Source organism: Suncus etruscus, chromosome 7 (genome assembly GCF_024139225.1).
Source record: "Suncus etruscus isolate mSunEtr1 chromosome 7, mSunEtr1.pri.cur, whole genome shotgun sequence".
Classification (NCBI taxonomy): domain Eukaryota; kingdom Metazoa; phylum Chordata; class Mammalia; order Eulipotyphla; family Soricidae; genus Suncus; species Suncus etruscus.
The window spans coordinates 79,803,936-79,831,088 of NC_064854.1; the positions used below are offsets into that span (position 1 = coordinate 79,803,936).

At 35.9% G+C, this 27,153-nt stretch overlaps 1 protein-coding gene across 3 annotated transcripts in view; it reads left to right on the forward strand.

Moving 5' to 3' along the window:
• Window positions 1–27,153, forward strand: part of DST (dystonin) — a 541,070-nt gene that overhangs the window by 401,939 nt on the left and 111,978 nt on the right. For all 3 annotated transcript variants that reach the window (XM_049776729.1, XM_049776730.1, XM_049776727.1), the window contains 11 exons: window positions 460–668; window positions 3,777–4,094; window positions 4,499–4,665; window positions 6,133–6,289; window positions 7,176–7,302; window positions 9,376–9,438; window positions 9,871–10,112; window positions 10,934–11,063; window positions 12,372–12,571; window positions 14,663–15,158; window positions 16,349–17,817. In XM_049776729.1, the coding sequence (XP_049632686.1) occupies window positions 460–668; window positions 3,777–4,094; window positions 4,499–4,665; window positions 6,133–6,289; window positions 7,176–7,302; window positions 9,376–9,438; window positions 9,871–10,112; window positions 10,934–11,063; window positions 12,372–12,571; window positions 14,663–15,158; window positions 16,349–17,817 (3,578 nt within the window). The remainder of the gene's footprint in view (window positions 1–459; window positions 669–3,776; window positions 4,095–4,498; window positions 4,666–6,132; window positions 6,290–7,175; window positions 7,303–9,375; window positions 9,439–9,870; window positions 10,113–10,933; window positions 11,064–12,371; window positions 12,572–14,662; window positions 15,159–16,348; window positions 17,818–27,153) is intronic.

The window sequence follows — 27,153 nt, forward strand, 5'->3', positions numbered from 1 at the left end:
TACTTTTAGAGTACAAGTAGTGTATGTGTAGAGAAAGAATTATTGAGATCATTGTTTTATTAGTTTTTATTGGTGTTGTTTACTGTCTTTTGACTTCACTGCTTTTTTAAATAATGTATAATGTGTAGTTGTTACTACATGTTTCTTTGTGAAATAAGCTTAACATAGCAGATAAGACTTACGTTTTTACCCCAACCATAGCATCAATTACAATCTGAGTAGAAATATAGATGAGAAGTAGAAACTTTGCTCTTTAAAACCATTTTTTTTCTTCTCTATTCTTTTTTCTTCTGAGATGATCTTTTGATTATGAATTTCAAATATATCATTCAAATTTTTCTTCAACCTTGGTGTGAAAACACTGTGATTCACCTTAGGGACCTTAGAAGATTTTAAAAGAGAATATAAATATAGTAATGAAATTTTGTTTTTAATGTTTTCTAATAATTTTTGGACTAGATGAGATTGTTGGCAGATATGATGACCTGTCCAAGTCTGTTAATGAACGGAATGAAAAACTCCAAGTAACCCTGACCCGCTCACTGAGTGTACAGGATGGTCTGAATGAAATGCTGGACTGGATGGGAGGTGTCGAAAGTTCTTTAAAAGAACACTCTCAAGTACCCTTAAACTCTTCTGCTCTTCAGGATATCATCAATAAAGATATTGTAAGTGACATTTTAAAATGCAAAACATTTTAATTAAAAAATAAATAAAATTTTTTTCAATGAAAAACAAACAAATGTAAATTTCTTAGATGAGAAAATATTCATTTAATTCCAAGAATCTATATATTGGAGATTTACTTAAGAATATAAAAATGACTCAGACCTGCGTGGTCTTGGACAGTGTCACGGTTGGGAAAGGTGGCCAGAGAGGGGAGCTGTACGTTCTCGCAGGTAAAGGGAGGGAGGAGACTCGGGCCAGGCTCAAACTGGTGCAGTCTCCACCAGTGTTGAGGTTGGGGGAGGCAGTCAGAGAGGGAACCTACACCTTCTTGTAGGCAAAGTAAGGGAGGAGACTTGAGTGCAGGGTCAAACCTCATTGGGGTCGCACTCCAGAGAAGGGACCCAGAACCACACCACAGGTGACAAAGGAGGGCTGAAACCAGAGAGCACAACACTCTAAGCCACCAAATGCAAAGAATTATGGGTAAACTAAGGAAGACACTAGCAGCCTGGAATATAGAGAGAAATCCTAGCAAGTTTCCAAGTTCACCAAAATGCACGAGGCTAATAGATGAGGACATAAAAGCAGCAATGAATGCCATGGTAATAGAAATCAAGGACTCACTAGCCAGTGAGATTAAGATCTACAGATGAACAATTCAACCAACTCAAAGAAGAACTCCTAAAGATGATGAGAGAATCCATACAAATGGAATTAAGGGAAATAAAACATCTTAGCAAGCCATAATAGCAAAATTACACAGTTGTAGAATTGCATAGAAGAATTTGAAGAAAAACTACTAACCAAAAATGACAAAGAAGCCAATAAGGAAATAAGAGGTAAAGAACTGGAAGAAAATGTTATGTACTTATTGAACAAAGACAAAAGAAATAATTTACAAATTGTAGGAATACCAGAAGGGGAAGAAATAGGGCAGGAGGAAGAACAAGTAGTAAGGGAAACAATAGCAGAAAATTTTCCCACCCTCTGGAAAGAGGCACCAGTACAAATCCAAGAGGCAAAAAGAATCCTTAATAAAATAGACCCTAATAAACCAACACCAAGACATATAGTAATCCAAATGGCAAAAAAAAACAAACAAAAAAAAACAAATAGAAAGATGAATTCATTAAAGCAATAAGGGAGAAGAAAACCTCAAGTACAAAGGAAGGAACATAAGAATCAAACCAGACCTTCTATTTGAAACCATTCAAGCAAGAAGTCATATTTAAATGACTGAACAAAAGAAACTTCCAACCTAGAGTTCACTACTGGGCAAAATCAGGGGAAACTCATAGCAATATAGGCCTATGTCAGCAAAGAGGAAAATCACAAAATCAACCGTTTAAAGGGACACCTTAAGGATCTGGAAAACAGCAGCAAAGAAACCCACACACAACCAGAAGACAAGAAATAATAAAAACCAGAGCAGAAATAAACAACATAGAAACTAAGAAACCAATACAAAAAAATGATTGAGACCAGGAGTGGTTTTTCAAAAGAATAAACAAGATAGACAAGCCACTGGCTGGCAAGACTCACCAAAAAAAGAGGTAAAACACCTAAATAAATAGAATCACAAATGAAAGGGGAGAGATTACTACAGAACCCCCAAGAAATTCAACACATCATGAGGACTTATTCTGAACAGCTATACTCAGGTTGGAGAACCCAGAAGAAACTGACAGATTTCTGTAAAAATATCATTTTTCGAGACTGGATAAGGAGGATGTAGAAAGCCTAAACAGGCCAATCACATCTAAGGAAATTGAATCAGTAGTCAAGAAACTCCCCAAGAACAAAAGTCCAAGTCCAGATGTTTTTACAAGTGAGTTCTATTAAACATTCTGAGAAGAATTGCTACCATTGGATCTGCAGGTTCTTGCAAAACATTGAAAAGACAGGAATCCTTCCTAACTTCTTTTATTAGGCTAATATCACACTCATTCCCAAAGATGGCAAAGACACTGCCAGATAGGAAACTACAGACCAATACCAATAATGATCATAGATACAAAAATCATCAACAAAGTCTTAGCAAACTGAATCCAACAATACATCAAAAAGATTGGTGACCAAGTGAGGTTCATCCTAGGGATGAATACAAAAATCATCAACAAAGTCTTAGCAAACTGAATCCAACAATACATCAAAAAGACCAAGTGAGGTTCATCCTAGGGATGCAAGGATGGTTCAACATACACAAATTAATCAACATCATACAACATCAACAAGAAAGAAAAATATCACATGATTATATCAATCGATGCAGAGAAGGCATTTGACAAAATCCAACACCCATCAAACTAAAAAGTGTTTGTATGACAAAAGAAAAATGGGCTAAAACTAGAAGACAGCTCATGCAATGGAAAAAATTTTTGCACTTACCACACCACATAAAGGGTTGATATCTAGGCCATATAAAAACTCACCAAGATTAGCTCCACATATTGACTCATACCTCACACCTCACACAATAGTCAACTCAAAATGAATAAAGGCCTTGAAATCAGACCTAAAACTATAAAGTTTATTGAGGCAAAAACAGAACTCTTCAAGATATGTCTATCAAAAAGTCTTTGAGGATAGAATGCCAATAGCAAGAACTTTAACATCAAGCCTAAATAAATGGGACTACATCAAACTAAAAAGTTTATGCATACAGATGATTTTTTCCTATAAGGGAACTGCAGATAAATCTCTATTTTTCATAAATAAAATTCATTATAGAGGGCTTCCACACATACATTAAGTCCTTGTTAATTATTGTTTCAGCCAGCTGCACACAAGTCTAATCAGATCAGTATTGTTGTCTTGTCTTTTAAAACTTAAAACATGGCTAATCCCCAGTCTTCTTTTGATCCCAGGGGTTGGCAAGAAGTACTTGCCTCTTGCCTCTATTAGAAACTAGCCAACTGTTCTTTACTCTTCTTTGAGGAGAATTGGGATGAGATTCCTCAAGAGATACATCAGACTTGTCAGTCTCTCCCAATTTTTAACCATTAGCCATAGATTATTTCATCTTGGGCTGTTATGAATAGTAATTTTTTGAAACTGACATTATTGGTAAACATTATTATAAATATGCAATATGTGGCTTATTTCAGATGTTGGAACAGGATATTGCAAGTCGTGAGAGCAGTGTAAATGCCATGAGTGAAAAAGTGAAGAAATTTATGGAAACAACAGACCCATCTACTGCATCCTCACTTCAAACCAAAATGAAGGACTTGTCTGTTCGTTTCTCAAAAGCAATTCATAAACACAAAGAAAAACTGGCCAAAATGGAGGCATTAAAGTCTAAAGTAGAACTCTTTGAGACTCTTTCAGAAAAGCTCCAGACATTTGTAGAAACAAAATCTCAAGAATTTACAGAGGAAGATAGGCCTGGAAAAGATGTCACTGAATTGTCTCAGTATATGCAGGTATGATTTTCTTTATAGAGACTGATCCAAGCATACTAATAAACTTAAGATAAACTTATTTTAATTGGCTATAAATTTGTAAAGACCTATACTTCCCTCTTTAACAAAAACAGCACACCCCATATTCTCCTCAAAGCCCTTTCTTCTTGATTAGAAACGGACATCATTTCTCATATGTACACTTCACACATATTATAGATGATATAAGTATATCACGTTCCAGAATGTACAAGGGCAGAAAATAGAGTGTACTTTTAAAATTAAGTTTCATGTGTTCTTTTCAAGACATCCTGGGCATTTATAGGTGGGATAATTCTGTGAAATTCTAAATAGAGCCATTTTGGTATGATGGGAAGTGTAAATAAGCATCTTGTATTGATGATAAAAATCTAAATGTTTTGTAGGAATCAACCTCTGAATTTTTAGAACATAGGAAAGATCTTGAAATTTTGCAGAATCTCTTGAAGGAAATATCTAACCATGGCTTGCCAGGTGATAAGGCTCTGGTTTTTGAAAAAACAAATAATTTGTCCAAAAAATTCAAGGAAATGGAAGATACCATCAAAGAAAAGTAAGTACCACTTGAGAAATTGAATTTTTTCAACTTGATACTATAACTCAAATAAATTATGTGAAGACCTAAAATAGTCTGAATAAGTATATAAGCTGATTTTTTTGTGAGGGGGGTTTAAAATCTTCTTACATGAAAGTACTATGCAAGGAAATGGCAATTGCAATGTGTTATAGTTAAAATACGAGCTAAACTCACATCTTGGAGCCTTTCATATTGTTCACATTTTTACCTGCAAAGGTGGAAAAAGCAGATGTCATGATCTCAATCCAGAAGCCAATTTCAAAATAGTTCTTGAGTCATGTCATCATTCTCCCCCCCCCCCCACCCACACACCACCTCATACACTTTTGGTAAAAGTTACTTTCTAAAGAGTTAGAGATAAGAGTTTACGGTGAATAAACAAGATTTATAAAAATCAGGAGAATGAACATGCATACAATTTGTAACTGAGTGTTTATATTTCTGCTTTCTATTAATTTAGAATATGCATTTTGTTTTTGCTACAGTTTATAAAGAGACCCCAAAAAGATAGTCATTATCATTTTCAATTCTCTAGTTTTTTTTAATTCTTTACTTTTTTGTTTGTATTTTATACTCTTTCTATAGCTACTGTTTCCATCTAACATATATAGAATTCACATTGTATAAAAATATATTTATTTTCCTAGATTATTTATTCTTTCAGATGGGTCCAACTTCCAAACAATGTAGTCAAGATAATTTGTTCAACTGCTTGTGGATTCTTATGTGCCTGTAGTCCACATACTTGTATGTGTAAAATATGTACAAAATATACATGTACAAATTATAACTGTCCTCACACATGCTCCTATGCTAAGCATGTGTCCTGACTCATGGCATTGAAAAAGATCCATGATATCTACTGTGGAGCTGATGAGTAACTATTGATATTCTGAGTACACCCATGAAAATTCTCTTCTCATGAGTTCTCTGTGTTTTTGAGACAAATGTACTCTCAAGTGCTCAGTTCATCCATCCATTAAGTGACCATAGCAAATAGTAGAAACCACTAGGTGGCGGTATGTTTTCCTCATGTTAGTGATTTATAAATGTTTTCTTTCTGATTTTGTGCCTGCTGGCTTTAACCACTATATACAGTGAACAGATCAAAGCTCACTGAATCTAAATAATATTAAAACATTTATATAGCCTTATAGTTTATGTGGCATTATTGAGTGCCATAGCATATGGGTCACAGATTTCTTAACTACTATCTCTAGCAAGAGGCCTTGTTTAAGGAATCGACAGTGAATTAAGCAAATTTCACTAGTTCCCTGTGAAACTTTTTCCCATCTAGCAAATGGTTACGATGGGTAGTGGTGATATTCTCTTAATATTAAACCTAAAATGGGAATTATTATTAATAATTAGCAGTTGGTTCCTTTGAAGCATCTCCTTTCTGTAGCTTTGAAGCATTGTCTTCAATGATGTTTTATTATCTAGAAAAGAAGCTATATCTTCTTGTCAAGAACAGATGGATAGTTTCCAAGCACTTGTTAATTCATTAAAGTCATGGATAAAAGAAACAAAAGAAAGATTGCCCGTTATACAGCCTTCTTTTGGTGCACAGGAGTTAGAGAAAACTTTGGAAGAAACTAAAGTGAGTTGCATCTAATACTTATTTCTTATTTTCTGTGTCATTAATGAAAGATAAAATAAGAATTATTTTCTTTTATTTATTTCAAAAAATTATATTATGTCTACAGTATATTTTAGTATTCAGAGCTAATGATACTGGGTTAATTGAACCTTTTGAGGAAGGACACAAATTTTCAGCTAATTTGCTTTGTTTTTCTTAAATGGGATATAGCAGTCAATGACTGTTTTAGTATCCTTTCCCATAAATTCCTAATTTTTAGTTATTTTTAATGTCATGTCTTATAATGTTAAGTGAAGGAGCCTTACAATCCAACTTTTCACTCTTCCTAGAATATATTGCCGTATCTAGTATTTGAAGAAAGAAGTTTCTTGGCTCTGTAGTAAAATTGTATGTAAATCTTTGGTCATCTGACTTAAGTCATAAGACCCTATGACCAGCCAGCCATTCTGCACCAATTTTTCACTCTAAATCTGTGACAATGTGTGTTTTTAAAACATTATTTTTTTGTAATGTAAGAGTCACTTACTAGGTGGAATTCTAAATTGCCATTTATTTTACTGTTTCTAGATATTTCTTCTTACAACAGCTATTATTACCTGATGTAGTTTGCCAGGGTTATTACAGTTGACAGTTACTTTGGAACTGGAAAGAGTAACTTACACTGTAACTAAGAGCAGAATGTACGATGGCCCCTACCCCACTTTCCTACACTAACAGTGTTAACAGTCATTAAGGATGTTGAAATAAACTGGCATGGTTCTTCCATCCACTTCTCCACAAAGCAAGACCCACAATCATAGTTTTGAGATATGTTTAAGAAGTTGAATTATAATGTATAACTTCAAAAATACAACAACTGAAAGTAAATGTTCTTTTATATCTCAAGAGGTTACAAGAGAAGTGGAGTTTGAAAACAACAGACATTCAGAAAGTCAACAGTGGTGGTATCTCACTATGTAATCTGATAAGTGCTGTGACTACCCCTGCAAAGGCACTAGCAACAATTAAATCAGGTATGTGTGTTATTGATATTCATAGTCAGCATGGTAGCGATTGTTTCTGTTACTAGTCAGTTTTTAATTTTCTGTTTTTATTTCATTAAGGACTCAATTTATATATCACATTTATATAGAATAGTAAGAGCATTATTTATGTTGGGGAAGAGGAAAGCTCAAAATATAATTTGTAATTTAACTTAATAGATATGTTGAGGGGCCGGAGAGGTGGCACTAGAGGTAAGGCATCTGCCTTGCAAGTGTTAGCCTAGGACGGACCATGGTTTGATCCCCCGGTGTCCCATATGGTCCCCCTAAGCCAGGAGTGATTTCTGAGTGCAAAAGCAGGAGTAATCCCTTAATGTCAAACAGGTGTGCCCCCCCTCAAATAGATATGTTGAAAGTAGATTAAAAATTATAACGAATGCGGGGGTTATAGAGAGAGCCAATGGAATGCAGGATTTGTGCCAGTACATAGTCTCCTGAGCTGGGTGGCCCTCAAAAACCAAGCTTTGGAGTAGCTCCTGAGCACCCCCAGATGTGCCACAACAAATCTAAAATTAAAAATGAGTCAGGGAAGAAAGAAATAGCTTATTTTCTTTAAAATATATATCTCAAATTTTTTCCCATTTACTTTTCTCTTTTTTGCAAAAGAAAATAGTGACATATGTTCTCTAATATGTATAAATCTTAGTTATAGTTTACCCTGTCTTCTTAATGGAGAGTCATGTAAAAATGATTCTAAGATCAATTTAGATCATAAATATAGTTTGAAGTTTTTAACATATTTATATTGGGATTGAAGTGATAGTTCAACAAATAGGTGCTTGCCTTGCATACAGGCAACTTAGGTTCAATTCCCGACATCCCATGGTACCCAGCACCACCAAGAGTAAGCCATGAGCATCATTGGGTGTGAATCTAAAAACAAAACATAAAAAACAAATACAAAACTGTATTTTTGTCATTGTCAAGGCTTAAAAAAATCCTAGGTACAAACAGAAGGCATATTTCATATACTTATACTGAGAATTCCTGAGTATCTGAGGTTCATCTGTTCAGCTCAGCCACCCAACCATTCTTGTTGTGAGAAGGCTGCTGCAGCTTGTCCTCTCTAAGCTGTTACCCCTCCCAAAGCAAAATGCGAATCTTACCTGATGGTCAGACCAGCCCACATCTGGGAGGAGTCTATGATTGGTAATTTAAGGAGTTTCCTGGGGGAAGAGGTAAAAGATTCAGCAACAGGAGGAGCAGAAAGAGGAAGCGGGAGAGAGAAAGAGACAGCATGGATGCAGAGGCTGTTTAACTTAGAAGCCATGTGAGATATGCACATGGTAGTTAGGGCCTTATAATAAAGCTGCATGTCTCCTGACTTCTACTGACTGGCTGTGGATCATTTCTTCACTGTTATTATCCTGATAGCCTCAGACCCACTTGCTCAATGGGGCATCAGATGCCAGGCCAACTCCATGCACCATCAAGGACTCTCAAATAATTAATACAACAATAAGCCAACCATTTTTTTTTTGCTCTATTAATCCATTTCATTGAATACTCATATATGCTGTGATGATCTCTCCTTTCTCTCCTCATCAGATAACTTAACATTGCAAGCTTATTTAAGGAAGTGAATTCTATAATGTTTTATTTTGTAGTATTTAGTCTTGGGCATCTATTTATTCATCTGAAATGTCATTGTATATGTGATTAATTTTTTAAAGGATAACGGGTTAAGAAGCAGCTATTTAAAATCTTTCTGTTTAGATGTGTTCTCTTACCTGCTCAATTTTGGAAATTGTCTTTGTGTTTTGAATAGGTAACCAAGTTGATATCAGAAGAAACTGATTGATGTTCTAGGGGAATTTCTGAGCTTGTTGCTCAGGAGTCACTCCTGACTACAAGGACATAGTGGTGTTGAGGTGGCTACATGGCTTATAAAACACTTTCTCCCCTGTACTATCTGATCCCATAATAATAACATATTAAAATGGTTGCTGTGTTTATGGGGTTTAGTTTAATGCCATCAACTATTAATGTATGGAAATGCTAGGGAAATCATATTGCCTCAGTGTTAATATTTTTTTTTTGCAGGTGGAGTAATGTTAAATGGTGAAGGAACTGCCATGGATATTCAAGAAAGTTTGGCCAATAAAGGTGAATGATAACTAACAATGAAAGTGCTTTTGATTAACTTTTTTAAAGAGAAAAAATTTTAGATATGAATAGTAATTTCAATGAAATTTCAAGTGTAAAATTATCTAATTTTACAAATTTTAAAAATTCTATGACTCATAATCTCACCATCAACAAACTAGATGTGTGAAGCAAACTTGTGAAATAGTTTGGTTTTTATCACTAAAACAAACCAACTAAAAAACCTAAAAACCTTAAGAATGTATCAGCATCATCATATTTTTTGGTGTTTTGGCCATGTTTAGTGGTGCTTAGAGAATACTCCTGACAGGAATCTCTGCTAGTGGGTTCAGGTGGGGTGTTGAGAATCCATCTTGTCAAGCATATGCTAAGCAAGTGCTTTACCCTATGAACTACCCACTCCATCACAGTGTGATTTTTTTTAACTCTTAGGATTAACATCTATCAAAAAGGACATGACTGAAATAAATCATAGTTATGAAGATCTTGGCCTCTTACTTAAGGATAAAATATCAGAACTGAATGCTAAACTCTCCAAATTGCAAAAGGCTCAGGAAGAGTCAAGTGCAATGATGCAGTGGCTAGAAAGGATGAACAAGACTACAGCAAAATGGCATCAGACACCACCTCCAACTGATACAGAAGCTGTGAAGACTCAAGTTGAGCAAAATAAGGTATATTTGGAGGGGACATTTACTGAAGACTTGACAGATTAGCATCTCTTCATGAACTATTTGGGGTGATCAGGAGACCTGTTTTTCAGTTCTATAATCATCAACAAGTGCTTACCAATTTTTGTGCCTTTCTGCAAAGATGAAATAATACTATATAGATGAGTGAGCTGTTGTATGTAAATAGCTCTGCTGCCTTTAAAGCAATTTAAGTCTGGTATTTTAAGCAGTAAAGATTTAACAGCCAATTGTATTAGGGATCTCTTCAGCTATTTAAGTAGAATATCTTTTTTTTTTTTTTAAACACATGATATTTCTTTATACAGCTGGAAAGTCTGGGTGGTTGTATTTGCTGCAATGATGGCAAGAATTTTTTGAATTAATAATAATTATGAACCCCATAATGTATTGTCCAGGAAATCGCTTATTCAGAAGTAGTTAAAAAAACTGGCAGTCTTTATAAGAATGACCTTTTAATAATTAGAGTATTACTAATCCTATCTTCTTTTTTCTCAAATGGACATGTGTTAGAATAATAATTTTTCTCTGTGTTGTAGGATCAGAGTTACCATTTCTTCAGCATTAACATTTCTATTCAGGATATCTGTTATCAGATAGTTGGAGACTAAGAGGAAAGGAAAATAGTTAAATGCTAATCACAGGGCTTCACCTACTTTAACTTTTTTAATGGTGGATTTTTTTTTCCTCTTTGAGTCTTGCTGGGGGTGAAGGGATGCTTTATTTTCAGTGTGATTTTGTCTTTTGCTTGAAGTGAACTAATTTAATATATTTAACTTTATTTTTTACCCACACCTCCTTCTTAGTCATTTGAGGCAGAACTTAAGCAAAATGTAAACAAAGTACAGGAGTTAAAAGACAAACTGACAGAGATATTGGAAGAGAACCCAAACACTCCTGAAACCCCCAAATGGAAACAGCTGTTGGCAGAAATAGGTATGTTTCATTCACCAAAAGTCAATGAATAGGAGCTCAGATTTTTTTTAATCATAGTTTTTAATCTAAAAAATTTGTTCAGTAGTCATATTTCTGTTTTAGTGTTTCAGGATCTATTTTTTCATATCCAGAAATAATACATTCTTTATTGTATTGAGACTTAGAATTTCTGTTTTTTTTTGCTAAATGGCATTAAATTTATTTTTATTTATTCATTTATTAATTTTGATTTGGGGACCACACTGGCAGTGCTCAGGAGACCTTGTGTGGTCTCCTGAGGGATTTAACCACTGTTGGCTGCATATAAGGACAGTACCTTACCCATGGTGCTATTTCTTTGTCCCTAGAAGTACCATTTTTAAAAGTGCTGTTCAGAGAAATCTATTTAAAATAAAATGAATCACAGCTGAGAAATACTAATTTTATTCATGCAATGCAGGGTAAGTGGTTAGCACTTAGTAGTTCTAATATCCATGTTTCTAGAAATAGCTGTGTTATGATCTCCTGGAAATTTGTTAGAAATGCAGATTTTCAAGCCATGCTTAAGATTTCATTCAGAACTATCTCTGATCTAGGAACCCATTTTAACAGATTTTCCAGATAATTCTAAAACATCTAAAATTTGAGAACTAATAGTCTAAGTAAACAACTATCTTAGAACCAAAATGACATTTAGGTTATTGGGATATAAAAGAGATACATTAGTTTATATAATCTAGGATATAGGCACATTAAGAAAGTCTCATAAAAGATTATTCTGAATTATTGGAGAGACAATGTGGCCTTTGAAGGTAATATAAAATCAGAAAGGCTACCAATTTCAATAGGAATATGTAACTTTCACGCACCTTATTGCTAATGGATTATTTGAATAGAAGAAAAAGATTTGGCTTGTATAAGCAAATTTGGGAGTCATTTGCTTAGATTAAATCTTTGAAGGTTTACTATGAAAGAAAGGGACTACTGTTCATTGTTCTAATAGATAAGTATAGTTGATGAAACAGACTTTACTAGAAGCAGTAATATCGTAGGAACATATGGAATATTACATATTGTCTTGCTGCATTCAAAATCAGATTTAATATATTTTTCTTATTCATTCATGCATATAAAATCAGCAAGACCATAAAATCTTTATCATTAAGTGGAACTTTCTTAGGTTAGACTTTAATCAGCTGTATAAGGTGACTTGTAGATTTCATTTTTGGTGGCCATGATTTATTGTCTGACTTTCCTCTTCTGGGCTTTATGGATACTGTGATATTATGCATATAAAAATGAGTACAAACTTAATCCCTTTTCTTTTAGAGCACAAATGGCAAGAACTCAACCAATTAACAGTTGATAGACAACAAAAACTAGAAGAATCCTCTAATAATCTAACTCAATTCCAAACTATAGAGGCTCAGTTAAAACAATGGCTTGTGGAAAAAGATCTGATGGTCAATGTGCTTGGACCCTTATCCATTGACCCAAATATGCTAAATACACAAAAGCAGCAGGTGCAGGTGAGTATTACTTGACTTAACAAGACAAATATTTTTATTTTCATTATAAAAACTTTACTTTGGACATTGTGTATTTGTAATGTCTGATACTCCCATACAATACCATCCTGGGGTTAGTGGGAGCCACAAAGAACCAAAGCTAGGAAACATCCCTGAATGATCTAGGTCCTTAATTATTTCATATTGTGGTTTATGCAGACCCTGTTCTTGTTGGTTTTTTTGTTTGTTTTTTTTGTTTTGTTTTGAGGCCACAACAGCAGTGCTCAGGAGTTACTCTGGGCTTAGAAATCACTCCTGGCAGGCTCGGGGACCATATGGGATGCCATGGATCAAACCCGGGTCTGGTGTTCAAATAAAGATATTATCAAAAGAAAAAAGAACAAAAACCAGGTCTGTCCCAGGTTGGCAGTGTGCAAGGCAAATGCCCTACCACTGTGTTATCACTCTGGTCCCTAAACCCTGGGTTTTTGTTTGTATTTTGTTTGTTTGCTTTTTATCTTTGCTCTACACCCAGTAGTTCTCACGGCCTGTTTTTGGCTCTGTTAAAAAGGATCTTCTTTGAAGTATGAATGTAGTCATATAAATAAAAATTTTTATGAGAATTTAGTGTAAGCTTTTATTGTTTAGACATTATCCTTTTGAGTTTTTATTTATCTTGATGTGTTATTAGATTATGAAACTTATAAAGCTAATGGAATAATAGATCTGACAGGGCAGAGAGGGGAAAAGGAGGAAGAATAGAGGTGGAAGAGAAGGATCCTTGAGGTTCAGGTTTGGTGGACTTAATCTTATTATAAAGCAGACAAATTCTACAAGGGAAAATGGCCTTAAAATTTAAGTCAATAGAAAGTAGCAGAAGCTCTATTGTCATTTTCGTTTGATTTCTCTATGGCTATGGGCTGGTCCTCTGAAAATACAAATAAGTCTTGGGAGTTTAGAGACAGTTTAGAGTTTAGTGTCTGTTTCATGTATGTTCTCAAGCTAAAGATAATGTAAACAAAAGATAAGCATTTGATAAACATTTGAATTCTGATACTAATATAATTAAGAAGGAAATTTAAAGGATAATTCAATAAATAATGAGAGTCATATTAAAGCTATACATTTTGAGTAGCGTATTTTGCTCAGATTTATAGGCTGAATATTTTAAATTAGAGACTAAATGACAGCAAATCTTGTTTAAAAACCATCTGCAGTCACTGCATCTTGAGTTATTTTATAGAGCTGTTATGGTATGCTTTTCCTTAGGTTTTTAAAAGTCCTGCACAGGGGCTGGAGCAATAGAAAAGTGGTAGGGCACATGCCTTGCACACAGCCAACACAAAACTGACTCCGGCTCGATTCCTGGCATCCCATATGGTCTCCCGAGCCTGCCAGGAGCTATTTCTGAGCACAGAGCCAGGAGTAACACCTGAGTGTCACTGAGTAGACCCAAACCCCCCCAAAAAAAAAACAAATTAAAAAATAATAAAAGTCCTGCACAAAACAGAAGTCAAACAGATTTGGTGCTAGTATTATATAAACTTTTCCAATAACTCAACTTATCTCTTTTTTGGGTGGTCTGAAGTTTTAGATACTTGAACTTAGGGCTTCATAGATATGAGGCATGTACTCTAGTGCTGGGTTCCATCCCTGTCCAGTCCCTCACAGTAATGGAAACTGGAAAATTATTCCGCCAGAAAATGAATTCCTCTTATTTTCCTACACTCAGTAGTGCTACATTGAGTAGTGCTAAGATGAACTTCTTCAGGTCCTATATTCAGGAATCACTCCTAATTCTCAGTGACCAGATGTGGTACTGGATTATTGAATCAGGAACAGCAAGGTGCAAGTCAAGCACCTTAACACTTAGACTATCCCTTTGCCCAGAATGTTATTTTTAGGCAAGGTTTATCTCTGTAGCACAAAGTGCTCTTTGGGCTAGTATATAAAACTGTACCCCCCAACCAAATTAAATCATCCCCTATGCAAATTAAAGCAGTAACCAGCAGGCAAATAAAAATAAATATGTTCCTTTCTGCCTGCTTGGAAATTTGAAACAGTCTTCTTTTATTATATAATTTTTGTTTATTTTCCTTCTTACCTCCATAGATTTTGCTACAAGAATTCAATACTCGTCAACCTCAGTATGAACAGCTAAAAGCAGCTGGTCAGAGCATTTTGAGCAAACCTGGTGAACATCCTTCTTTCCATGAGATTGTGAAAGAGCAGCTGGCAGCTGTCACCCAAAAATGGGACTGCCTAACAGGACAATTGAGTGACAGATGTGACCGGATTGACCAAGCCATTGTGAAAAGTACTCAGTACCAAAGCTTGCTCAGAAGCCTTTCTAGTAAACTGAATGACTTGGACAATAAACTTAGCAGCAGTGTGGCTTTGAGCACACACCCTGATGCTATGAACCAGCAATTAGAAACAGCCCAGAAAATGAAGCAGGAAATCGAGCAGGAAAGGAAGCAGATAAAAGTGGCCCAGACCCTCTGTGAAGATTTGTCAGCACTGGTTAGAGAAGAATACTTGAAAGCAGAGCTCAGTAGGCAACTGGAAAGCATCCTAAAGTCATTTAAAGATATTGAACAAAAAGCAGGTTGGTCTTTACATATATTTGCTAGAAATAGAAATAATGAATTGTCCATCGCCACAATGGTGCCTATAATCCAGAATCTGAGAGAACTTCTGCTCTCCAAGGGAGCATAGGTTTAAGAGGAGGAGAGAGAAAAGAGGAACAAAGAGAAACATTCTGTGTTCAGATCCACAGCCATTGAGGAGGCTGTTCTATACAAAGAATTGATAGATGGCTGGTAAAATCCATATACTGAGATCCCTTTCAATTCTCAGCTGTTCTGAATTTTACTTTAAAAGAGGTGAATGTCTTTAACTTTGTGATGTTGCACCATAAAAACAGGTGGTTGCTATTTTTAGAAAGATTTTTTGTAATTTGTTCATCTGTAGTTATTTTTGTCTGATTCTATCATAGAAACATTCTCTAAAGAAAAGTGTGAAAGAAAAGCATTTGACACTGTCTTCCTCTTTCACCTACTTAGGCTTTAGTTCTGTATGGAAGTGGTAGTATTTGTCAATGAAGCAGTAGTAAGTTACTGGGCCTCCAAGGACCCACTATAGCAGACTGCCTTTGGTTGCTATATTTATTCTGTTGAGAAGTAACACTAGGTGCCTTGTACTTAGAAATATACTCATTTATGTTTTTTAATATCTCATTTGTTTGTTGATCACAACTAACATTTCAGATCCACTTATTTAGGCAAACTATATCTTGTGTGATTTTTGTGGCAGGCATTAAAGTAAACCAGATCTGTAGTATTTGTTGCAGAAGCTTCTATTAATATTGCCGATTTACATTTGTGGAAATGACAGTGATTTGATATTTTTCCTAGCATCTTCCAGTTCTTGAGAAATTGAGCTAGGACCCAAGTTCATACTCTCCTATGTACTGTATTATGTTAAGTGCCTGTTAGATAAAATAGGTAAAAGTTGGATTATCTTTCAGCATGAGTAAGGCTTTCAACCACTGCCATTTCCCTATACTGGAATTAACCTAGTCTTGTTTCTCTTATAGGGCCTCTTTCCTGTTCCTTTTCTTCCCCTTTATCAATAATCAAAAGTCACCTGTAGTATTCTCAATATGTTAGTGTAAACAATCCTTGCTTTTAGACTGTTAAAGTTCTGTACATTTTCTTATACATTTTTATCTTGAATTTTCATAGATTACATTCATATTTTTATATAAAATGAACATGTCTTTGATTTTATTTTCAGAGAATCATGTACAGCACCTTCAATCAGCCTACACCAGTTCTCATCAATTTCAGCAAATGTCTCGAGATTTTCAGGTTTGGCTGGAAACAAAGAAAGAAGAGCTAAATAAGTCTCACCCAATATCAGCCAAACTTGATGTCTTAGAATCACTAGTTGAAGATCAAAAAAATTTTGGTGAAGCCTTGAATGCTCAGTCTAATTATGAGAAAACCATTGCAGAAGGTGAAAATCTGTTATTAAAGACACAGGGATCTGAGAAGGCAGCCTTACAGTTGCAACTTAATACTATCAAAACCAACTGGGTTGGGTTTAGTAAACAGGTGAAAGAAAAAGAAGACAAAGTAAAAGATGCACTGAGTAAAGCCCTCAAATATCAAGAGCATGTAGAGACTCTTCGGCCATGGATAGAAAAATGTCAGAGTAACTTGGAGGAAATAAAATTTTGCTTGGATCCCGCTGAAACAGAAAATTCTATTGCCAAGTTAAAATCTCTGCAAAAGGAAATGGACCAACACTTTGGGATGGTTGAATTGCTAAACAATGCAGCAAACAGCCTACTCAGTATCTGTGAGATAGATAAGGAGGTAGTTGCAGAGGAGAATAAATCACTGATTCAGAAAATGGACATAATCACTGATAATCTTCACAGTAAAAAATCCTCTCTGGATAACATGGCTCAAAAGTTTAAAGAATTTCAGGAAATTTCCAAGGAAACTAAAAGGCAGCTTCAGTGTGCAAAGGAGCAGCTGGATATGCATGATTCCCTAGGACCCCAAGCTTACAGTAACAAGCATCTGACCATGTTGCAGACTCAGCAGAAATTACTAAAGACATTGAAGCAGCAGGTGGATTTGTCCAAAGAACTTGCACAGGCCATTGTGCTGGGAATGTCAGATTCAAAGGGAACCTCTGATATCTTATTACAGGCAGAAACCTTAGCACAGGATCATAGTGCACTAAGTCAGCAGGTAGATGAAAAGTGTTCATTCTTAGAAACTAAGCTTCAGGGCATTGGGCATTTCCAAAACACCATTCGGGAAATGTTTTCTCAGTTTGCAGAATTTGATGATGAACTGGATAGCATGGCCCCAGTGGGCAGAGATATAAAAACATTGCAAAAGCAGAAGGAGACTATTAAAGTATTTCTGGAGAAACTAGCAGCCCTCATTGTAAGTAACGAGAATGCCAATAGAACCTGCAAAATGATGCTAGCTACTGAAGACACCTCTCCTGATCTTGTTGGAATTAAAAGAGACTTAGAGACTCTCAGCAAACAATGCAACAAGTTATTGGACAGAGCTCAAGCCCGCAAAGAACAGGTTGATGGGATAGTTGAGCGGATTGAGGAATTCTATAGCAAACTCAAACAGTTTTCTACTTTGCTTCAGAAAGCTGAAGAACATGAAGAATCTCAGGGCCCTGTTGGAATGGAAACAGAAGCCATTAACCAACAGCTTGAAGTATTCAAGGTAAGGAATTCATCTGTACTGACTTTTTATAATGAAAAGATATTTCTAATTTGCTATAGATATGAGATGACTTACTTTGTAAAATCATCTAAAGGGACTGTCAAGCAATGTGGAATGGGCATATTGGGGTTCAATAGCTGGACATGTGGGACAGAGGCCTCTCCAGAACATAAAAACTTGTTCTCTTCAAATTGTTCATTTTCTCCAGTAATTAAATATAGTCTCTTAGTCTTTATGTTTTTACATCTCCTTATTCTTTTTCAATTAATATATTTTGCTGATATTTTATTCTCCCCAAAGTTCACTTATTTTTTTGTTTTGTTTTGTTTTGTTTTTGGGTCACACCCAGCAGCACTCAGGGGTTACTCCTGGCTCTATACTCAGAAATTGCTCCTGGCAGGCTCGGGGGACCATGTGGGATACTGGGATTCAAACCACTATCCTTCTGCATGCAAGGCAAATGCCTTACCTCCATGCTATCTCTCCAGCCCTCAAAGTTCACATTTTTAAAGCAGATTATTTAGGTGGCTGAATTTTGAAAAATACTTTCTATTTATGTTGTAGTTAGTTACTATTTCTATCGTGTCCTTGATTCCAAGTTCTTCTAGGCTTGAAAAATCTCTAATTTGGTAGTCAGGCCTTGGTATTAGATGGGGGTGTGTGGCTTTGGGCCACATGGGTTGTGCTGGGGCATATTCATGGCTCTGCTCAGGAGTGATCCCTGGTGGTCCTCAGGGGACCATGTGTGGTATGTGTGGTGCCAGAGATTCTAACCTAGGGTCTATGGGATGAAAGACAAGCACCTTAACCTTTGTATTTTCTCCCCATCCCTAGAACTTGGTTTCTGAGGATGAGGGAAGCTACCTAATTGTTAATTTTCTGCATTGGCCTGCCAATCTTACATATTTCTGATTTGTGAAATAAAGATGTCATACAAAAGAATTCTTTAGAAAAACAAAAGTTTAGTGGCAATTGCTTCAAAGACTAGAAGAGAGCTTGTGGAGTAACTCTCTTCCAAAGAGAAAGCTAGAATTTTCATAGAATCCTGACAAAACTTCATAGTTTAAATGACAATAATCAGATAGTCTTCTTTACTTATGAAATGCATGTGCATTTTTTTTTGTGAAATATAGTTTTCCTGAGTAAATAACTTGTTATGGATATTGAGTCTGTTGTCTTTGACTGAGTTTGTCTTTTAGGCCTGATCATTTTTTATTTCCACTCAGTTCATGTTCTATATTTCTAGAAATTGTTTTTGTTTCTAGTGTCTTTGTTTTAAACAGTTCATGTTTCTAGTGTCTTCATTTTAAGAAAAAAAGATATAAAATAAAGATGGTAGTTTAAACAGTACTAGTTTTATTTTGTTTTAGTTTTTTTCCTAATTCTAAATATTAGGTTTTGGACAAAAATGTCTGAGAAATTAATGTGGTACTTTCTATGATAGTTAAAGCATGAAAGGTTTTCTACTTACATCTCTATGATGTGTTCTGAAAAGAGAAATTTACAGCATTTAACATTTTCTGTCAATTTAATGTCTCAGTCTTGGTTGTGAGAGCTCTGCCTGTAATTCAGTTAAGAATCATGAGCTGTGGATGTGGATTACCTCCATCTTATTAAGGGAAACTGACTGACCTAAGGAGGTTAAGTAACTTTCCCAAGGTCAGACATTGATAGGTCTTTTTGTTGGGAATAATACTGTTTTATGTCAACGTTATTCATCTTATTCCACATCTAATATTTCAAATTGTTTTTGCTATAATTGAATTTGGCTAGTCTTGGTAATAATCTAGTGCTTATTTTAATCCTTGCCACTAGGACCAACTGTTTAAGAAATGCGTTCTGGGGGGGTGGGTGGGAGGGAGAAAATGTGTTCTTATAAAACTGCTTTGAGAGGAACCAGAACCAAAGAATAATGGCCAGGACATTTGCTATGCATGAGGCCAACCTGGGTTAGATCCCCAGCATCCCATATGGTCCCCTAGCCTGCCAGGGGTGATTCCTGAGCTCAGGAGCCCGGAGTAATCCCTGAGTGTTGCTGGGTGTTATCCAAAAAAACAAAATAGGGGCCGGAGAGATAGCATGGAGGTAAGGCATTTGCCTTTCATGCAGGAGGTCATCGGTTCGAATCCCGGCGCCCCATATGGTCCCCCGTGCCTGCCAGGAGCAATTTCTGAGCCTGGAGCCAGGAATAACCCCTGAGCACTGCCGGGTGTGACCCAAAAACCACAAAAAACAAACAAACAAACAAAAAAAAAACAAAATAAAAAACAAATACAATTCTGAGTATATAAAACCAATATGTAGACATTGTATTGATGATAAAGAGATAATAATTATCAGCACTACTGAGCTAGAATCAAACATTTCATCTTGGGATTGATTACATCTTCTCTGTGGCCATGGGCTGACTTCCCCAAGCAGTGCTCAGGGACCTCCAGGGTCATACTCAGGGGTTCTGGGAGGGGTTGCCTTATGGCGTAGGGATTGAATTTGGCACCTGTGTCCCCCCTTTGAGCTGGTTTAGATGTATCTTTATTAAAGTGGTAAATTAATTTATGGTTCAGATCTAAATTCAGTTCTTGTTAACATTTTGTTAAACATTAATTTTTTGCTTATTTATTTTTAAAGTTTTTTAGTTTATTCTTGGTGGGAGGATGGTAAGTGTTAGGGGGCTTGTTTGAAACACCTGGCTGTGTGACCCCTGGTGCTGGGTACTTCAACAAAATATGCAGGGCAGAAGTTTCTTCCTATGGGTTTCTTTGATTTCTTTTTGTCAGTGTCTACTTTTGAATATTCTTAATTCATGATTACTTTCAAACCCATACTTCATTATTAAGTAATCTTAATGTTTCCATATTTCTATGTATCAAATGCACATGTAACCAACTATATGCAAGGACCATGTCCTGATAAATTCCTATGCTGTCATCAATTTAAGGCTATAAGTTCTTCTGATCATCATGAAGTAATCATTATCACCATATTGGATTGATTTATTATCAGTGAAGATGAACAAAACAATGTTTTCAGGAACAGATAAACGGTCACTTTCTAACTAAATATATATATCCTATCTCTATCTAGGCCATGGAAAAAGGTCTTACTTTGGAATCCTCTTACTATTTATTTTTGACCGCTCTGTTGCTGCCCCAACAATGAGTGAATCACTTTGCCCACAGTGATGAACACTTCACTGGTAAAAGTCTCTCTGAACCAGATCTCTTTTTATTTTCAAAATGGAAATGACATTACATAAAGCAGATCATTGTTAAGCCAAATTGTAATCGGAGACAAAGAACAGAACCCATGAGTAATTATACTGTTTTCTTTTGTCTAGGTGAAGGTTCTCTTTAACCCAGAATTAACATTTCAATATTGGTTAAACTAAAATGTGAAAAATCATGGCTAGAGAAGCCAAGCAGTTCACACACTAGCTGTAATTGAAATAGTAGCAATAAATCACTTTTTAGTAACAATATTGTAAGTGAGACAACAACTATGTTTTTTCATGTCACTAAATATATATTGGAAGGTCTTCCAAACAGTGCTCAAGAAGTCCGTGGCTACTCTTGACTAAACTCAGCCTAGCACTGTGTGCTGGTTGGGTTCGATGCTCAGGCCCCACATTGTTGGCATGTTGGTGCATGATGGAACTATAGGGCCCAGATGGTTTCAGGGATCAAACTGTGGTTCATGTTTGCTAGGCATTCTCATCAGCACTTTGATTTAGCCTAATTTTATGTTTAAAAGTTCAAATTATTCAAGTTAAGTTATCCACAAGATGTTTTAGGAGTGGAGTTTTATGATTTTAGTTTTAGACACCAATTCCACCACTCCTATCAATATATTACCAATGTTCCCATGCATCTTGACAGGCATATTATAAAGCTGGGTGGGCATAGCTTAGATCTTATGTTTTCAGTGTTGTTGTACCTGTGTTTTGGATTTACAGCTATTTCACACTCCTACTTAACCAATATAACAGAATTCCAAACCCTTAATTCTCCATTACTTCCCTTTCTCTTCTTCTTCCTTCCCATCTTGATTTCTTTCCTTCTCCGTCTTTCACTTCTCTAAGCTCTGGGATAAACTGTGATCTAGGCACCCCCCCCCCCCTTCTTCATTATATTTCCTCATTCAGTCATTCTATGTATCACAGCTAACTATGGGCATCTTGGCTTACTTCACTTGGCATACTTTACTTGACACATCTTCTATTTTCAACCAGGTTGCAGCAAACTGAATGACTTTATCATTCCTTTCAGCTGCATAGCATTTTGTTGTTTATATATGCCACATATTTATAATCCATTCTTCTGTGGTTGGACACTTAGGTTGATTCCTAGTTTGGAATTGGTTTTCAAATTGTCCATATACTGCAACTGTTGGTTATTGACCCAAGCAGGCAAATTCTATGTTTGATGGACTTACGTAGTTAAAAAGTGTCTGTACTATTTATTATACAGAAGTTGATGAATTGTCCTCCATTTTTTGAAAATTGGGAAATTACTTAAAGCTTTTGTTGAAGAGGTATTTGGTAGGTATTTTTGTGGCTGGATTTTTGTTAAAGTAGAGACTATATTAGCAAGGACGTAGCATGTTTTCTTTCTCTGAGATTTTTAACGGTAAAAGTAATATCACTGTAGAACCTATAGCTTGTTTATTTGTTTATTTGTGGGATACACCTGACTGTGTTCAAGGCTTGTTTATGGCTTAGCTCGAGGATCATTCCTGAAGAGTTCAGGGGGCCAGATGATGTGCCAGGGATCAAACCTGATTTAACTGCATGCAAGGCTAACTCCCTATGCACTCTACTTCCTTAGAGGCCCCAGAAACTATAATTCTTGATGCATGAAATTAAGAGAAGGTCAAATTATTTAACCTGTTGCATCAAAGGGCCTTTTAAAATTTTAGGATGAAAGTATATCAAGCATTTAGGCAGGAGAAGAAAGCCCCACTGAACCAGAGACTACATTAGGCTACTGAATATTGGAACTCACCTTCTCTCAATATCAGTAATAACTCCTATTCTTGCCCACACAAACTTGTTCTAAAAGCTGGGTACCCACTTTCTTCTCTTGTACAGGGGATGTACCATTTTGCTCAGAAATGTACAAGGAAAAGTCCTGCGGGTCTTCAAGTCGCCTTTGTTTCTAACTCTGGTCTTCTTTAGGTTGTATAGCCTTTTTTTCTTTTGTCAACTTCAGTTGAGTTTTACTTGAAGGCAATTTCAGTCAGACTCTAAAACAGGACTAGGGGGAGGGGGCTCTTATCAGTTGGATAAATCAATATTATCTTTTTCTGGGGCCACACCAGGCTCAGGAGTTAGCCCCCAGTTCAGTGCTCAGTGGGGTCCCACTTCTTAGTGTGAAGGACACCATGGAGTATGGGAGATTGAATCTGGACTTATTATGTTGTAGCACACACTCAGCTTCATGAGCTTTCTCACTAGCCTATATATCACCAGTTTAAAGTGATTCTCCCCCGAAAGCTCCAAAGTGTAGCTCTGTTATTATTACTGGCCTCCCTTAGAGAAAATACCTGTATAATGTGGTCTGTAATATGGAAAGCTGCTCAAATATGTGTGAGTGAAAATAATTAGTTTTGTTGTTGTACATTGTATGTATTAGTTTCTTGATATGAGATTTTGATGGGTCTGTGCTTTTTAAACATTTATTGAAAAGTAATAATTCATTACACAATAGTTTGATAGGTAAATGCTGCAATTGCAAATTCAGTGAAAAGTTCTTGAAACTGTTCCAGAACCAAGAAAATATGTGTCCACATATCTTACTCTCACATACATTTATTGATACTCTATTTTAGATTTGCTTTGTTTCTTTCTTTCAGTAGTTTAATTTGGAAAATTTTTTTCAAGGCTTGGTTTTGGCTTTAGGACTTCGTTTAATGTTCGGGAGCCATACCATACTTGTCAGTGTTCAGCTCTTCAGGCTTATTGCTGGCTCTGCTCTCAGGGATGGGCTTGGGGGAGCATTTATGATGCTGGGGATTTAATTAGGATCAGTTGAGTGTGAGGCAAGTATAGTATGCTTGCTCTGGCCCAAAAGGAAGGAAAGTAGATGAACATGGACATTGGTTTGCATGCTGCATGACTATCAAAAAAAACCAACTATCTGATATTTTATAAGTAATTTGTGAAAATATTTTAATTTTAATCTTTAGTTCTAAAACAACTATCTGTTGCATTGAATATTTCTTTTAGGGGCTTTGGGCCACACCCGTTGATGCTCAGGTGTTACTCCTTGCTATGTGGTCAGAAATCATTCCTGGCTTGTAGGACCATATGTGACATTGGAGATCCAACACAGGTCCGTCCTGAGTCAGCCACGTGTAAGGGAAATGCCCTACCGCTGCTATTGCACCGGCCCCAGCATTGATATATTTCTTACCAATGGTCACCTGAACTTAAAGATAGGTAGGAGTGAGGGTCATAGATCAGCAATTTACAGGAAGTTGTAATTCAAGATATAGCTTAACATTTACATTAAAATCAGACAGTGGCTGGGTTTTATGAATTTCTGAATTTGCTTTTGTGAGGGAATCTGAATGCCGACTTATTTTTCAGTATAAAATGTTTGCATTGAGATAGTTGTTGCATATTGATTTAATAAATACCCTGAAAAGTCCTTTAGCCATTTACATTTTTATTAGCAGGAAAGTAAAATTATTGACTGCTTTAGTTTTTCTTAATTTTTGATGTAACTATTTGAACAGAATAATAGTAATTGTTGATCCCAGGCTTACTTTTTGTACACAAACAAGAATAGTGCAGCAACTTGTTTGGCTTCTAATCAGGAATAATTGAACCAGAATACTTTGATCATTTTTCATGGATCGACTGCATTTTCATGGATAGATTGCATGGATAGACATTTTCTAGTTCTTGCAAACTGAATTTTTTAATAGTTCCCCAGTCAAGTTTCAGTTATTAAAATTTTCTTTTTAACTTTTTTGGGGGGTCACACCCAGCAGTGCACAGGGATTATTCCTTACTCTTTGCTCAGAAATTAACTCCTGGTGGTGCTCGGGGTCTGTATAGATGCTGGTGATTGAACCTGGGCTTACTGATTTCAAGGTAATTGCCCTCCCCACTGTACTATCACTCTGGCCTGCCTTTTAACTTTCTAATGAAGTATATTGTGCAATTAGTAGTATAAATTTTTCATGAGCTTTTCTTTGCACTTCCCAAAAGTATATTTCTTTCTTTTCTTTTCTTTTTCTTTTTGGGCCACACCCTGTGATTCTCAGGGGTTACTCTTGGCTATGTGCTCAGAAATCTCTCCTGGCTCAGGGGAGCATATGGGACACCGGGGATCAAACCAAGGTCCGCCCTGGATCGGCTGCGTGTAAGGCAAATGCCCTACCTCTGTGCTATCACTCCAGCCCCCCAAAAGTATATTTGTTTAGAGGAGGGGTTGGCAACCTGTGACTCCAGAAGCTTTGAAAGCTTTTGAAAGCTCCAAATTTGAAGCTTTGCTGCTGCTCGACATAAGGGCCGATCGCAGGGGGTGGGGAGTGGTATCACTTAAATATTTTAATTGGCTATTACTTTGCACAAATAATTTTACATTTTTAAGTGAAAAAGTTCTTTATCTCTTCAGATCAACAGCTAACTTCATGATCCTCTATATAGCATTAAGATAAGAAACAATGTATGCAGTGCCGTATTTGTTTTAAATGTCTGATGGTTGTTTTTACGGCTCCCAGATATTTTTTTTCTTCGGAAATCAATCCAAGTGGCTCTTTATGTCTTAAAGGTAGCAGACCCCTGCTTTAAAGAATACTTTAGTCAAGTTTTTTTTTTTTTTTTTTTTTTTGGCCAGAAGATCTTTGTGGGAGTCCATAGTATGAGTAGGACGCCAGCTTTAGGGCACTGGAAAGAAACATGGTCAGAAGGAGGCTATAATTGACGAGTTTGAAGAACACTGCTGTAGCTCACCCACAGCTACATAAAGTTATCATTGTATAAAATAGTAGTGTTGACCTTATTTAAGGAAAATTTTTATTCATTATGTATTTATTATGAAATACAAGAACTGACTGAATCTTATGGTTAATGTTTAATAGTTTAGGGGCAGCAAACAGAGGAGTGTCTACTCTTGTCTTGATCATGGCCAACTCTGGTTTGATCAAAGGCATAAGATATGGTCCTTTGAGTGCAGAATCAGAGACTGAATGCCTAGGTATGGCCCAAACTAAATATTTAAATATTTAAAGCTTAATATCTCTTGATTTAATTAATATTAGAGACTATCAGTAGATAGCAAAGTTAATTTGAAACAAAAAGATAAACCACATTTGCTGTAAAATGTTTTACTCATGTAAAAAAATAAGACTTATGTTATCTAAGATATGTCTTCGGGTGTGACTTATTGTTTGTATGCCAGTTGGTATAGATTCTTTATTTTACAGTGTATACAGGTCTTCATTGTATAATTTGTTGAAATCAGTTTAATAAAATTGGAAGCCAGTTATTAAATTCATGCTTTCACCCATAGCTTAGCCTGATTCAAAACTGTTTGTTACTCACAGTGGGACTTTATCTCATCCTACTGTGAGTATGTAAGGACCATGGCCCATGGTCCACCTTGGTGTTTTATCTATATATCATGAAATATTTGACAGAGAGGAAGCATTGTTTGGTAAGCAGTTGATTCTATATATGCATTATCTATGTGGTTTTAAAAATATACTACATACTTCACATATGAGGTTGCATACTGCTCTCCTTAACTTTATGTAAAACTAAAATAAATTGTGCTATAATCCAGACTTGAAATTGGATAGAATTAGAGTGATAATTTTGATAAATTCTCTGAGGATTTAAAAATGTTGGAGGAGTACTCATTTATATTTTGTAAACATGTTAATGTGAATATTGTTGCAAATAAATCATTTTCCAGTCTTCTCTAGCTACATAAAAGCAGTTGGAAGTAAAACCCTTAAATTAATTCTCTACCAAGAGGCCACTCCATTGTTCAGAGTTACTGTGCTTGTTGTTCACTTATTAACTAAGAGTATTGTTATTGTGATGTTGATGAGTATTTTCTTTTTTTTTGGGGGGGGGGTCACACCCGGCAGTGTATGGGCAGGGGTTACGCCTGACTCTACACTCAGAAATCATTCCTGGCAGGCATGGGGGACCATATGGGATCCCTGGATTTGAACCAATGACCTTTTGCATGAAAGGCAAACGTTTGCCTTACCTCCATGCTATCTCTCCGGCCCCTGATGAGTATTTTCTTTCTATTGATGGCTTTCTCCTTTTTCTCTCAATTCTCCGATATATATATATGTGTGTGTGTGTGTGTGTGT